Source organism: Rhinolophus sinicus, linkage group LG01 (genome assembly GCF_036562045.2).
Source record: "Rhinolophus sinicus isolate RSC01 linkage group LG01, ASM3656204v1, whole genome shotgun sequence".
Taxonomy (NCBI): domain Eukaryota; kingdom Metazoa; phylum Chordata; class Mammalia; order Chiroptera; family Rhinolophidae; genus Rhinolophus; species Rhinolophus sinicus.
The window spans coordinates 119,248,012-119,262,720 of record NC_133751.1 but is presented as its reverse complement, the minus strand read 5'-3'; the positions used below and the strand labels follow the sequence as shown (position 1 = coordinate 119,262,720).

Sequence of the window (14,709 nt, the reverse complement as noted above, 5' to 3'; positions counted from 1 at the left end):
TCTGACTACCTCACACATCAAAGTAGCAGCGGAGGTGAGAGAATGGATGAGAGGCACCGCTTTGATAAGTACTTCTTATCAAACTCTTACCTTAGTGAAGTCCTCATGCAGAAGCTAATGGTGCAAAAACACTGGCTGTGTGCACAGCCCAGAGAAAGGAAGAGTGGTGATGATGTTTTTTGAGTATGTGTAGACTGATCTCAAGGATCATTCTAGACCCTTCCCTCCAGCTGATTACCTGCATGACTACAGCTGGTCCAGCCCCCTCCATCCCCATTCAGGCCCAGAGGACAAGATTTCCCCGACTTGGTGGGAATGGACAAGACGCACGTCAGGACTGGACTATGGTGGGCTACGTACCTGGGGCGGGCTGCTCTCTGCCCAGGTCTCCTGTCCGCTCTTCGGCGAGTTCCTGCAGGCACTGGTCCCGATCCTCCCGCAGTACCCGCAGCACATCACACAGCCGAGGGAGGGCTCCAACCTGCAAATCCCAAGCCAAGAATGCTCATCGTTGCCACTGAGTTCTCCCACATAAGGACTCCCTGTGAGCAAGAATGGGGCTAAACAAGGGGGATTCATAGGCAATCAGGGAGGCAAAGTCCTGCCCGTGAGAAGCTCCTAGTCCACAGTGGGGTGCAGGCAGCTACTCCTGGGGCAGAGTTCTGTAGCTTGTCCACTGCAAATCTTGCCCCTAAGTTTATCAAGGCTCCCGAATCTAACAAGTTATTGACTTTCTTGGCACCTTACTATTAGCTGCAAGACTTCATGTATTTTACTCCAACTGTGTTTATTTCTCATATTTTGAAAGCTTAGTCTGGTGCAGACAAGGTCTTTGAAACCTGCACATAACCATCTCCTTGTCCGCCAGAAGAGAGCGTGTGTCCATCTGAGACCAAGAGGAACTGCAGGGAGGAGATGGACAGGAGGGCTGAGGAAGGACTGGCAGACAGATCTGGCTTCCTAGCTCTTCCCAGAGCAGATTTCAAAGCATGGTGCCATTCTTTCATTTGTGCCTGAGACGATAAATATCTGAATGAATGAATGAATGAACGAACAACTGAACAGATCGATAAATTGAACTCCTACTTTACTTTTCACAAAGTATGGAATTTTAATATTCTTTTCACATACATTGACTTAGATCTAATTCTCAAAATAACCCTATGAAGAGAAACAGAAAGGGAGATCAAGGGCCATAGAGGTTATGGGATGTGACCAAGGTCGTACACCCAGGGATCCAGATTTCAGACACCAACCTTCCAACAGGTTTTTATACCCTCTTGTCAACTCCACACTAATGTTCCATAGGTGGAAATTCATCTGAAACTCATATAAATTTCAAAAGGAGAAGAGAAAACTTCCCAAATTTGACAAGAGACATAGACTTACAGATCCAAGATGCTGAACAAATTGTTAATACATGTACCAACCTAGATGAATCTCCAGAGAAGTATGCTGAGTGAAAATAGCCAATTCCCAAAGGTTACATACCATATGATTCCATTTATATAATGTTCTTGAAATGACAAAATTATAGAAACGGAGAACATATTAGTGGTTGTCAGGAGTTAAGGAAGGGGTGGGAATGGGAGGGAAGAAAGTATGACTATAATAGGGCACCATCAATGAATTCATTGTCATTAAGTACTAATTGGGTAATAGAAATGCTCTGTACCTGACTGTATGACTGTCATTTCGTGTTGGTCAATCAAACCCTAGCTCACTTGAAAACACTAAGAGAGAAATAAACATTTATTGCTGATGCCACTGAGATATCTGTGATTGTTATGCAGCAGAGCTGACTGATGCAGGGTGGAAAATAGATTCTAGAATGGCATTAATGTGTGTAAATGGGGAATGAAATTTCTCAAAAGTGGGTGGCAATTTGCATTGTCGGGGATTGAAGAAAAGGGTATTCTGGCAAAGAAGACTCTTGACAGCAATGGAACAAGATTAGAAATGAGAGAACACCTGTAATGGGACCCCCCTCCAAGAAAAGTTCAATTTACTTAGTGTTTTTCCCTGGGACTACAGGAAAAATAATAATCAGAGGACAGTTTACTTTTTTTCTCATCGTAACGTTACTTTTTTTAAGTTGTAAAATATACATAACATAAAATTTACCATTTTAACCATGTTTAGGTAAACAATTCATTATCATTAAGTACATTTATAATGTACAGCTATCACCACTATTCGTCTCCAGAACTTTTTCAACATCCCAACAGAAACTCTGTCCCTGTTAAATAATAACTACACATTGCCCCTGCCTCAGCCCGATAACCTCTATTCTACTTCCTGACTTTATGAATTTGCCTATTTCAGATAGTTCATGTAAGTGGAATCATACAATATTTATTCCTTTGGGTCTGGCTTATTTCACATCCATGTTTTAACATTCATCAGAATTTCATTTGTTTTTAAGGCTGAATAATATTCTGTTGCACATATGTACCACGTTTTGTTCATCCATTCATCTGTTGATGGACAGACACTTGGTTGAGTCCACCTGTTGGCTATGTGAGTAATGCTGCTATGAACATCAGTGTATAAATATCTCTTTGAGCCCCTGCTTCTTATTCTTTTGGGTATATAGTCAGAAGTGAAATTGCTGGATCACAAGGTAATGCTGTGTTTACTTTTCCAAGGAACCACCAAACTTGTACGCAGCAGCTCCACATACCACTTTACATTTCCACCAGCCACGCACACGGGTTCCAAGTGCTCCCGACCCTCGTTAACCTGGGCTATTTTTCTGTTAATAACAGCCATCCTAATGGGTGTGAACTGGGTCATCCCACATGTTTTACCCTTGACCCATCCATTAAAAGGTAATAAACCAAGATAGTTATGTGTGGTAGTGGCATGCCAACTAAAGAAACGTGTGACAACAACAGCATTCTACTGAAAGGACTGAGGCCATAGCTTCCGGATGGTGCCCAGCAGTGAAGGAGGGGGGCCCTCAGGGTTGCTGGGGTGACTACGAAGCCTGTGGGTTCAATGGAGCAGCCACTTGGTAGGTGCCCAGGTGGGAGAATGCATGGGAAACTAGCCCCTTTATTACCTAGATTAACCTCAAGAAGGGGAGGAGAGTCAGGTATTTAGTAGCCATATGCATGCATATTTATATATGTATTTCTATATAATTATTAATTAAATATAATTTTCCATAAAATTCACAGAAGAGACAAGATGAAAGAATTGCTAAAAATTTATATAATATTTTCCTCAAAACAAGAGCTATTAGTCCTTAAAAGTTCCCTTTAAACTGTTTCTAAAAAAACAACAAAACATTTGAATTTGTATAAGTCTATTTTAAAAAAAAATTTTTACTTGTACTAGTAACAAAGTATTTATAATGAGAAATAGCTGTTCTCTTCCCTAACTTTTACTTCCTCTCCGGAGGCAATCACTTTCAATTCTTTTTAGCTGTTTATTCTCATTTGTATCTCTATATATTTTAAAATTATGTTCCTATACAGCTATTTCTTGGTTTATTAATTTGAGACATTATCCAAAACTCCAAAAACTCTCTATTATGGAAGATCAAGATTTAGATGTTTTTAGATCTCCCCACGTATACTTCTCTCCCCCATATATTACATATCTTCCACTTGATTTAATTTTAAATCCATGGTTTGTACTTATAATGACTTATTTTGACCATGAAATATCATTCACTGTCGAGTCTAGTCATGTAAAATGATTATGTCTCTTCTTGTACATTTTGTTTTTCCTGAGGTTAATAATTATTTTGTTTTTCCATTTGATTAGTTTTCTATATGTGGCTAAATTTTCCAAGTACTCTGACAGCTGTTAGACATCTATCAACAGTTGTTTTCCTTCTGGAGACCTCTCTCCCCCCGTCCTCCTTCCTCTTGCTCCAGGCTAGACCTGATACCTGGCTGTGGTTTGGGGTACCCTCTCCCCAGCTCTCCTGGGTAGCCTTCCTTTTCCTAGATTCCATGTCTCTTGCCTTGCTTTACTTCCTCGTTTTACAAAAGCAAATTCTCTAGTAACTTCCTAAGAAAGCATACATAGGAGGTAAATATTTTAATTTTTGCAGGAGTGAACAAGCTTTTATTAATTTGATTAATTATGAAATTAATTAATAATCTGGGTAGAGAATGCTAGGTAGAAGATAATTTTCCTTCCAAATTTTCAAGGCATTTCTCCTTTCTTCTTGTGTTGTTGATAAAAAGTTTATCTCTGATTCCAAATCTTTTGTATGTGACTTATGTTTTCTCTCTAGAAATATTTAGGATTTTTCTTTGTTTTCAGTTATTTTAAAATTTCTTGAAGAAATGGTTCTTTTTTTTACTGATTGGTTAGCTATTCAGTGGGCATTTCTATCTGAATATTTGTATTCTTCATTTCTGGGAATTTAAAAAATACTGTAGGGCGGAGGGGTGGCTCAGTTGGTTAGAGAGCGAGCTCTGGGCAACAGGGCTGCCGGATCAATTCCCACATGGGCCAGCGAGCTGCGCCCTCTGCAACTAGAATAAAGTCAATGAGCTGCCACTGAGCTCCTGGGTGGCCAGATGGTTCAGTTGGTTGGAGCATGGGCTCTCAGCCACAAGGTTGCTGGTTAAACTCCCACAATAGATGGTGGGCTGCGCTCTCTGCAACTAACAACAGCGACCAGACCTAGAGTTGAGCTGTGCCCTCCACAACTAAGAGCACAACTAAGATTGAATGGACAACAACTTGACTAGGATGAATCCCAGGAAAAACACACTACTGTTGCCCAATTTAAAAAAAATGTCCTGGAAGTACACAGTTTCCCAATAAAGTCGCGTTCCCCCTTCCCCAATAAAAAAATTTTTAAAAAAGACAATTTGTAAAAAAAAATACTGTATTTGTTTTATTATTTCCTCCCTTCATCTTCTCTATTCTGCTTCCTGGAATTCATATTAACTGAATAATGGACAGCCTGGATGGGTCCTCTAATCTTCACCTTTCTCTACTCTTCTACCATTTCGTCTATGTGATCTTCTTCCTGGAATATTTCCTTGACATTATCTGTTAGGTTTTCTAATGACTGTTCTGTCATCATACATTTAATTTCCAAACAGCCTTTCTTATTCTCTGATGATTCCTTTTGCGTAGCATTCTGTTTTCTACACTTCCTCTTCTTGGCTCCAGCATCCTTTTTACAGAACTGTATTTCAGGATATTAGTTGTAGTCCTGTGTTTTAAGTTTTTCGTCCTCTCTGCACGGTCCCTCTAAGTTCTTCTCTCCTATTTGTTCGCTTCCATGCTAGAGGCCTTCCTCAATGTCACATTTAAGCTTCAGGCATGAATGTGGCCCTTGGAACCACCGTGGGCCTGACCCATTTGTTGACTGGTAGCCTTCACTATAAAGTAATCAGGCTGCGAAGGGCCCCACAATCAGGGTCTATGGGGTGTTTCTCCTCCACGTCTGGGGCCTTTCCAGGGTGCTGCAGGCCAACTGGACAGCTTCTCATCGATGCCCCCCCCCCCCCCAGCACTGAGACATTTACGTTGTTTTGTTCCCTACATGGCCACCACTGCTTCATTCAGTTTCCATTTCCCAAAGACTTCTTGGAACTTCTGCTTCCTTATTGTCTCTTGTCTTGTTCTCTTTGACTTTGTAGTTTAAACTCTTTCGATTCCTTTGCTATCATTTTAAGGCATCCCCACAGGCAGAGTAGATAAACACACGTGGTTAATCTGACATTTTAAATTGGAAGTCCTGTGTGACATAATAAGACATTTATATATTTGGTTTTTGTCCCTGGTTCCTGGCACAGCGCTCCTAGGACCCTTGTAATCTCCTGCGTGTTGGGGTAAGAGGAGCATCTTTCGCTGTAATATTTGGTCTTAGTCCCCAGCTCCTGAGACAAGAGCTTCTAAGACCCTTGGAACCTCCAAAGTGGTGATAAGTGATTTTTTTATGTGTTAATAAGGTGACTAGTGGCTGGGGACCCCTAGATAGTTTCAGGCTGGTCACCAGAAAGACCAACCATATGGTTAGAGTGTTGGGACTTTCAGTTCCACCCTCCGACCCCTAGAGAGCAGAGAGAGTCTGGAAACTGAATAATCAACAATGGGCAATGATTTTGTCAGTCATGCTTGTGTGATGGCACCTCCATAAATGCCTTAAACAACAGAGTTTAGAGTTTCCAAGTTGGAGAATACATCGAGGGAGGGGGTGCACCCAGAAAAGGGCATGAGAACTCCATACGCCCTCTTCATTGCCCTATAACATCTCTCCCTGAGATATAACCTTTATAATAAACCAGTAATAGTAAGAAACGCACTTTCCTGAGTTCTGTGAACCATTCTAGAAAATTATCAAACCCAAGGACGGGGTCGTGGGAACCCCAATTTACAGCCAGTCAGTCAGAAATGTGGGTGACCCAGACTTGCAGTTGGTGTCTGACGTAAGAGCAGTCTTATGGGATGGAGTCCTTACCTGTGATAGTTGAATTGGAAGACACCTAGCTAGTGTCTACAGAGTTGAAGAATTGGTTGTCACTGTGAGGAAAAACCCCACATATTTGGTGTTATAAGTGAAGTGTTTTGAGCAGAAAATACCAAAGTAGCTGGTACTCAGAAAAGGGTGCTATTTGGTAGTAAAAATAGCACACCTCAGACCTAAGTACATTGAAGAATATGTATTCCCCATAAATTTAATAAGGGATTGTGAGAAAAAACATTTACTAAATGGTGCTTTTCTTTATTATTTAAATTAACCAAAAAACCCCATACATTATGTATACTTTCCTTGCTAGTTTCAGAGTTTTGAGTCCAAGTCATCTTTACATCCAGAGTTCTAAAAATATTGCTAAAATCATGCCAAAGTTCTGTTTTTAAAATACTTGGACCACAAATATTTTTCATATAACTTTTGTCTTTTTCAGGAATTTTAAGTTGACTTTCTTTTTTCTTGTTGATCACAAAATTGATAGGCCTTCACCGCATCAATTATATGTCATAGTTGTACCCCTAGGTTCTGAATAGAACAACACTGTGTAATATTGACAACTAGCTTCTCCGGGATTTGCCTCTGGGAGCCCTTTGACTTTCTGAACTAAATTCTTTTTGGTCTGTTGCAGAACTATGGAACTGCTGTCTGTCCCTGACCATGCTGGGTAAATTCCACTTTTTTGTATCCAATATTTTAGATTCAGTTTTGGTTTTGCTAGGGTATAACCTACAGTATTTTTTATTTATTTCTTTTTTATTTTTATTTTAGAAAAGACACTTAAGTTGTAACTTCTCTGAGATTTTGCACGTCTATTAGTATCTCTGTAGGGCATGTCACCCTTTGTGTCTCACTCAACACCTAGTCATGGCTGGCCCACTGTAGTGAACAAATTCCTACCTGTTGTTTGATGATTGGGTGACTAGCTTCCACTGTCCTTTTCTTTGGGGGATTTTCTCAGATGGCAGACATATTTTGAGGTGTCTGCTCAGCCTATCAGCTCACAACTCCCCCCTGGGAAGGACCCCTTCATCATGAGGTAGGTTGGTTTATGCTATAAGGTTCCATCTCACCGATGAGACCAAGGGAAAAAAAACTCACCAAATTTGGGACACCCTGCTTTCCTCTCTTGGATATTTGGTATTGGAATAGGGAGTAAGGTTAATCCCTTCCATCCCCAGAGCATGTAAGCTTAGAAGCTATGGGGCAATCATATTCCATCCTTTAAAAGGCAACAGAAAAATCTAGGCTGCAGAGAGACAGTAATGAAGTGAACCCCAAAATAAGAGGGAAAGATGTCAAAAGAGAGTTCTATAAGTTATTTTAGAGTTTCATTTTGGACTTTTAAATCAAATCTGAAAAGGTAAAATCTGAAAGGAGGTATAATAATGCCCTATTGAATTCTGAAGAAGATTAAGAGTATCAACATCACTTTGCTGATCACACTTTATAATTACTTGCCTGCCAGCTTGAGACTGGAAAGAAATAGTTTCAAGGAGGAAAAAAAAAGGAAATAAGAGTCTAGTTTATTGAATGAAAAATAAGAAGAGGGAACTCATTATCATACAACCAGTTCAAAACACATTTCAGCAAACGTTTATTGGGCACCTACTATATGCCCAGCAATCTGCTCATCACTGGGGACATGAAGGTAAAAGGGTCACAGCTCATGCCCTTGAACTTCATGGTCTCTAAAGGGGTCCACGTGGGTCAATGGCCAGAATGCATAGTGAAGGCAGCAGCCAGATCATAATGGACCAAAAGTGGCAGCAGGGTCATCCCAGGAGGTGGCTCTGCCATTTAGGCAAGAAATGAGGAAGAATTGTTGTAACCAGAGCAGCAACACCCTATAAAGAGGAGGGCCCAGGTGTGACAGTGTATAGGCAGACTCTGCAAGAGCAGGAGGTGGTCTGAGTACGGGGTGAGGGCACGGGGCAGTATGGCTCCCAGGAGTCTGGTTTGGGTGCCTTGATAGTTTAAAGAACAAGAAAAACAAGGAAAAGAGACATAGGCTTGGGAGTTTTGGTTAAGGAAGCTTGGATTTATAACAAGTAGGACTGCCAAGGGAGAACACATGGTAAGAGAGAGCAGAGGACAGGAAGGGCCAAAGAGGAAGAGCCGAGGGAATGGTCCCTACAGGCTCAGAAGACGGAGCTCCGGGAGGAACAGCACGAGGCACAGGATGGAAACCAGGAGACTACAAAAAGAAGCCCAGGGAAGGGAGAGAAGAAAGAAGGGAGTGTCCTGGCACTGAACATCTCCGACAGGCATGGTCCCATGCCCCACTTTGCCCAGGACAGACTGCGTGTATGCCTGTTGTCTCAATGTCATTATTCATAATGTCTCATCTCTCTCATAAATCACGCGGTCACCCTAGGCAGGACCACGACTGAAAACTGTGCAGTGAATGTGGGAAAATGAAGGCCACTGCTGAGACTGATTTCAATGGGTAGTGTGGAAGGAGCCAGGTTGCAGTGGGCTGAGAAATGAGTGGACGTGGGGGCAATGATCATGGATGCTTCTTCCAAGAAGCTGGCCGTCAGGGGGCAGAGGTGGAACTGGCTAGAAGGGCCCAGAGCTCTTTACTGCCTGGGTTGGACACACTTAGACAAGTTGATCAGCTGATGGAAAAAGCCAGTCCAAAGAAATATGGTGAAGGTTGGTCACAGAGGCTGCATTGTGTCATCTCAGAGGTCATTAAGGATGGTGGTGGCAGGATCAGCTCTGGTATAGAGACTGGCCGCAGGCAGGAGTACAGCCTCTGTTTTACTTGGATGGTATTACGGACTGAATGTTTCTGTCTCCCCAAAACATGTATGTTGAATCCCTAACCGCAGTATGGCTGTATTCGGAGAGGGGCCTGTAAGGAGGTGATTTAACTTAAGGTTCAATGAGGTCATAAGGGTGGGGCCCTGATTTGATAGGATTAGTGTCCTTATAAGAAGAGACACCAGAGAACTCGGCTCTCTGTCTGCACCTGCTCGGAGGAAAGGCCACATGAGGACCAATCAGCCTCTGCAAGCCAGGAAGAGGGCTCTCACTAGAACCCAACACTGCTGGCCCTTAATCTTGGACTCCTATTCTCCAGAAATGGGAGAAAATAGATGTTGTTTCAGCCCCCCAGTCTGCGGTGTTTTGTTACGGCAACCCGAGACGACTGAGCAGACAGGAAGGAAGAGAACAGGAGGGCATCATTTAGACACACCTGAAAGATGTTGCTGAGAAGAAATTCATCCACGTAGTGTTGACTCTCAGGAAGTGGGAGGCAAACCCATGTGGTGAAAATGAAGGGGAGGTGGTAAGGTGAGGAATTTGAAAAGACGTGTGCACATCAGGGAGAGCCTCTGAGAGTCTGGGGTGAGAAAACGGATGTTGGACCTGTAGGGATTCTGGAGAAGACTCTGGAAAACTCAGGAATCCTGGCAGTACGATGGGCTGGGACCACAGGAGACGATCAACCAGGGACGTCTCTTCCCTACATGCCCCTTGGAATCTGTCAGACACAGAATGGGGAGGCTGGGTGGGTCCCAGGACATTCTCACTTGTCCACAAGTACCCTGAGCAGCCCTCTGTTTGTAATGTAAGCAAGTTGATAGGATCGGGTGTTGTGGGTTTTACCTTGGGTTGGAGGTTGTCCCAGAGCCTGAGTGAAGGTCAGTGATGAGAAACCTCAGTTTGCTAAGGGCAAGGAAGCAGGGACCAAATCAGGGGCCACTGGATGGGGCCACTCTAGTGGTGGAGCTCTAACCCTGGATGTTAATCTGGGCTTTCAACAGGAGCACCCGGAAGAGAGCGATGTCTTCCCGTGGTGTGGGAGGTAACGACTGGATGGGGAGAATGGGGACCGGCTGGAGAGAGGGACGCTCAATGGGGACACCAAAAAGGTAACACCAAAGCCAAGAGGACTCCCTTCAACAGTCTGGGAAGTGTACTTCCTGTTTGTTTGATTCTGTGATTCCAAGCTTATCCATAAAATACATTGGTTGTTTTATAAACAATTAGATGTGTTTTGTGTTTTACAAAGCAATTAGGTTAAACTGAAGTTAATGCTATTTTGAGATTTGGGAGAGAATTTCATGACAGCCCTTTGGGGACCAGAAACCAGAGCAGGCCTCATGATGGGAAAGACGCATGTGCTGGTTAAGAAGACCTGGGTCTGAATCATCATGCCACCATGTCCTCCTGGGTGATCTGAGCAAATGGCTTCTGTGTCCTCATCTGCACACTGAGGGCTACTGAGTGTTGATGTGAGAATTAAATCAGTGCTGGGAAGGGCTTAGCAGACTTTCTGGTGTGAAGGTGCCCAATAAGGGGAAACTTTAAAATCATCATTTCCATTAATTTTAGGGATGGTAAAATTTTCAAGATAAATCCACAAGTATTTCCTCAAAAAATTAGACAGTGATTTTTCAGGTATAAAAAAAAATCCCAGTGACCCTCCTCTGAAGAATTCTCAATAGCCAGCTCCTCACATGACATTTTGCAGGCCTTCCTAAAAGTCTGCTCACAGAGCCGCCAAAGAGCCTGTCAGCCTCTGAATCCAGATGCACCACCGGAAGGGACAGGGACCACCATGTGCTGGAGGCTTCAGTGTACCAGACCCCATACTTGGAGTTTTTATGTTTCTGAGCCGTCAACTGGGGAGGGATGGAGAAAGAAGGGGTAAAGTGGGAAGGGAGGGTGAAAAAGATCAAGGAAATTATTCCCCACAGAAGTCTTTTTATGTGGCTTGAAAATGTTTCGTCATGTACAGCTTTCATCCTCCGACTCAGATTCCCTGCCACCAACCCCACTGCCCTGCGTCCAGCATGCAATTAACACCTATTATTAGCCCTGTTAATGCATCTCCCCTGAAACATGACAACCTTAAGGCAGTGGTTCTCAACCAGGGGCATTTTTGCCCTCCTTGCCTCCCAGAGGACATTTGACAATGTCCGAAGACATTCCTCTTGTCACGACTTAGAGAGATGCTTCTAGTGGGTAGCGGCCAGGGATGCCGCTGGATATCATACAATGCACAGGACATACAACAAAGAATTATCCATCTCCACTCTCTGCACTCTGTCCCTATAATCCCCACCCCATTACTTCTGCCCTTGCCAAGGGAGGGCATAGCTCTCTTCCTGGCACCACTTGTTGAAAGCCCAGATTTAATATCCAGGATTATAGCATCAAAGTTAAGAAACAGTGATTGAAGGAAAAAGCAGCCCCACACATCCCACTTAACTCACTAAGATTATCAAGTTGGCAGTTTGCCAGATGCCCTGGATTAAAAAGCCCTACCTTGAATGACTAATTCTCCTTTGCTTGATACACTTATGCACAATTTTTAAAGCAATCATTGCTTTCAAGATGTCATTCCCCCCTACTTGTTGCTATATGAAATTGCCACAGCTTAAGCAGTCACTCTGGATATCATCATCATTTCACTCATTCATTCATTCATTCAACCAATACATACTCATTGTGCTCCCTCTTATACTGTGACAGGCTCCAGGGATAAAGGATGAAGGCAACTAAGTCTCAATGCTCAAGCTTGAAGTGCATGTATTGGGGAGGAGGGGAGGACAGGTATACTGGTGAGTAACTGCAATACTCTTCCAGGTAAAAGTGCTCTTGCAATACCTGGGCGTGGGGTAGCAAGGGGAGGTGTGATCAGGGTTTCCTATAACAATCTGAGAAAACTGCTCCTATCAGCCATCATCACTTTTTGGCTTCCACTTGTAAGGTACCCTCCTGGCTTCTCCCTGTATGGAAAGGCAGTGAGGGTGGGGGGTAGTAACAAAGAATTTGGCCTTAATGACTCCTTATTAGGAAGAAGCCTGTGATCTTCCTCAAGAGAGCCCCAAATGAATAAACAGTTGTTTGAATACCCTTAAATTTCAAAATCAAATGTCTGACCACTCAGTCACACGAAGGAAAACAGGGTTTCATAGGCTGGGAAATAACACCAATCAAATTAGGTCAGTTCCACTCCTATTTATTAAAGGAGTTCTCTGCCAAGAAATGTGAGACCTCAGGTCTGGTTAAGCCCATAAAATAATCAGAGGACCAAGACTTACACACAGAAAACTATCTTGCAATAATACAAGGCAGTACATGAGTGTATGAAAGTGACATGCAAAGAAAGACAAGAGATGTAATTAACAAAGCTCTGGGTCTTTGGGAATCAAGAGATTTGGGTTCTAGTCCCAGCTCTACCACTAACCTGCAGATATGGGGCAGGTCCCGTCTCCCTGTGGTCTCAGTTTGCTCGTCTGTAAAATGAGGGAATTGGACCAGAGCATATAACAAAGCAACCTCCTGAGACACACCAAAGACTTGAACCAAGCAAAGTTTCTTATTTTCCCCTCTGCTCCTTCCTGAGATAACATGGGGGAGATTAAAATACAGGCTGAACCTCAGTCCTGAAGTCCACTGCCTGTTAATTTCTCTGGACAACCTCAGGGTTACTACAAATACTTAAGAAGGAGGGAGGCTGGAGGGTCTCAAAGAAGGAACTATCCCCTCTCCCATCCCTGGGCACTGAATAACAACACACCTCTAAGCTGTATTTGGTTTTGATTTTTCCCCAATGCCTCTGTGGCTTTTCCCCAAATTAGGAGTTCAGACTAATGAGGAAGTGCTTTTGTTCTAGCACCTTTCTTCACCAGCACTGAGGAGAAAAAGGTCCAAGGATACAAGGGAATTTGGGAACGAGAGCCCCAAATTCCACTCTTCCAAACTACTGCTGCTGGAATGTTATGGACTTGCCAGAAAGATGGGCGTCTCCTGAGTGCCAACACTCCCATCAGCTCGGGGAGCTGAGGTTTTTCTTAGGATCAAGCAAAAGAGGACTACAGGGGGGCAAGGTCACTGGACACCAGGAAGGACTTGCTCAGGACAGACACTGGAGACTCAAAATTGGGTTCCCAAGAGCTTTCCCTGGGGAATTTTTGGGACAGACTCGGGGGGCCAGTTTGGAATGTTGGTGGAAAGGAGTAGTTCTGGAATCTACACCTACCCACTCTCCATCCCCCACTCCACCCCCATTCCTTCCATCCAGCTCATCTGGGTGCAGACACTTTACAAATCCCACAGGGAGAGGCCTGCAGATTCCCAGGAGTTTTTGTGGGAAAGAAAAACAAGCCATGGCCATCCACTCCACCGCCGTCTCTTTTCTCTTCCAGCTTCTCCCTGGAGCTCCTTTGTGGAGACCAGAGGCTGTCAGGAGTCCCTGGGCATGCAGACATTGTGGAGCCAAATTCCACAGAAGAGGAGGGGGAGGGAGCTGCAAACGGTCCCATCACACGCCCGGAAGCTCCGGGCTGAGCTATCTGAGGTTTTCCCACCTGCAGGCCCTGTGTGTGAATGTCAAGGCTTTGGGGCAGACGGATGTGGGTTCCAACCGTCTTTTTTGGGGGCAAGATTTTTGGTCTTTCTGAGTCTCGGTTTCCTTGGCTGTAAAGTGAGGGTGATAACATCAACCTTGTGAAGAGATTATGAAGTTTCAATGAATTAATGGAGGCAAAGTGCCCAGCACACAATAGGCACCGCCAAGGACGGCTGGAGAATTTCCGTCTAGGAGGGCCTTACAGTCGCAGCCTGGAGGAAGGGGTGGGATGGAAACCAGGGGATTCATCTCAGAGCTGCCTTGCCTGGCGCACACGTATTTATTTTGAGGGGAGGAAGCCCTCTGGAGAGAAGCTGATAGAGATTATTGGAGAAGGGGACGGGGGTAAGGATCCCCACACCTCAGTGGAAGATCTGGGGGTGCCCGCCACCCCAATCCGTGTGAACCCGGAGGGGGCCCTCTGCCCGCGGAGGGGCGCGGTACTCACAGTGTGCGCCGCGCCGGCGAGCAGCAACAGCAGCAGCCGCAGCGACCGCGGCTGCAGGCAGGGGCGCATGGTGCCCAGCGCGCTCCCCGCGGGCGCCCCGACGGCCGCCCACTCGTGCTCACCGCCGGCTCTGGAGCTCAGCGCCCCCCGCAGGGTCCCAGATGCCGGCCCGCCGCCGCGCCCGGAGGAGCCATAATTGGGCCAGGCAACCCGCGGCTACCCCGGGACTGCGCCTCCTCGGAAAAGGTGGCCTCACGCTATGCCGCCCGGCCCATTGATAAGGACGCCGCGCTGCCTGCGCTCCTCCGCCCAGCCTGACTGACTGGCTGGGGACTGGCGGGCAGGCTGGCAGGGGAGGAGGCGGAGGGAGGGCGCGGGGGCCTGGATCCGGCTCCCGCAGCCTCGGCCCGGGAGCCGAGGAGACCAGGAGAGGGCACG

The 14,709-nt window shown here is 44.9% G+C and overlaps 1 protein-coding gene across 2 annotated transcripts in view; it reads right to left on the bottom strand.

Annotated features, from left to right (window-relative positions):
* Positions 1–14,709, bottom strand: part of SCTR (secretin receptor) — a 70,158-nt gene extending 55,449 nt beyond the window's left edge. The window contains exons 1-2 of one of the 2 annotated variants that reach the window (XM_019715494.2): positions 14,272–14,709; positions 361–481 (exon numbers count right to left, since the gene is read on the bottom strand). In XM_019715494.2, coding sequence (XP_019571053.2) covers positions 361–481; positions 14,272–14,340 — 190 coding nt within the window. In that variant the 5' untranslated portion in view covers positions 14,341–14,709. The remainder of the gene's footprint in view (positions 1–360; positions 482–14,271) is intronic. The other variant, XM_019715493.2, reaches the window with a different exon arrangement.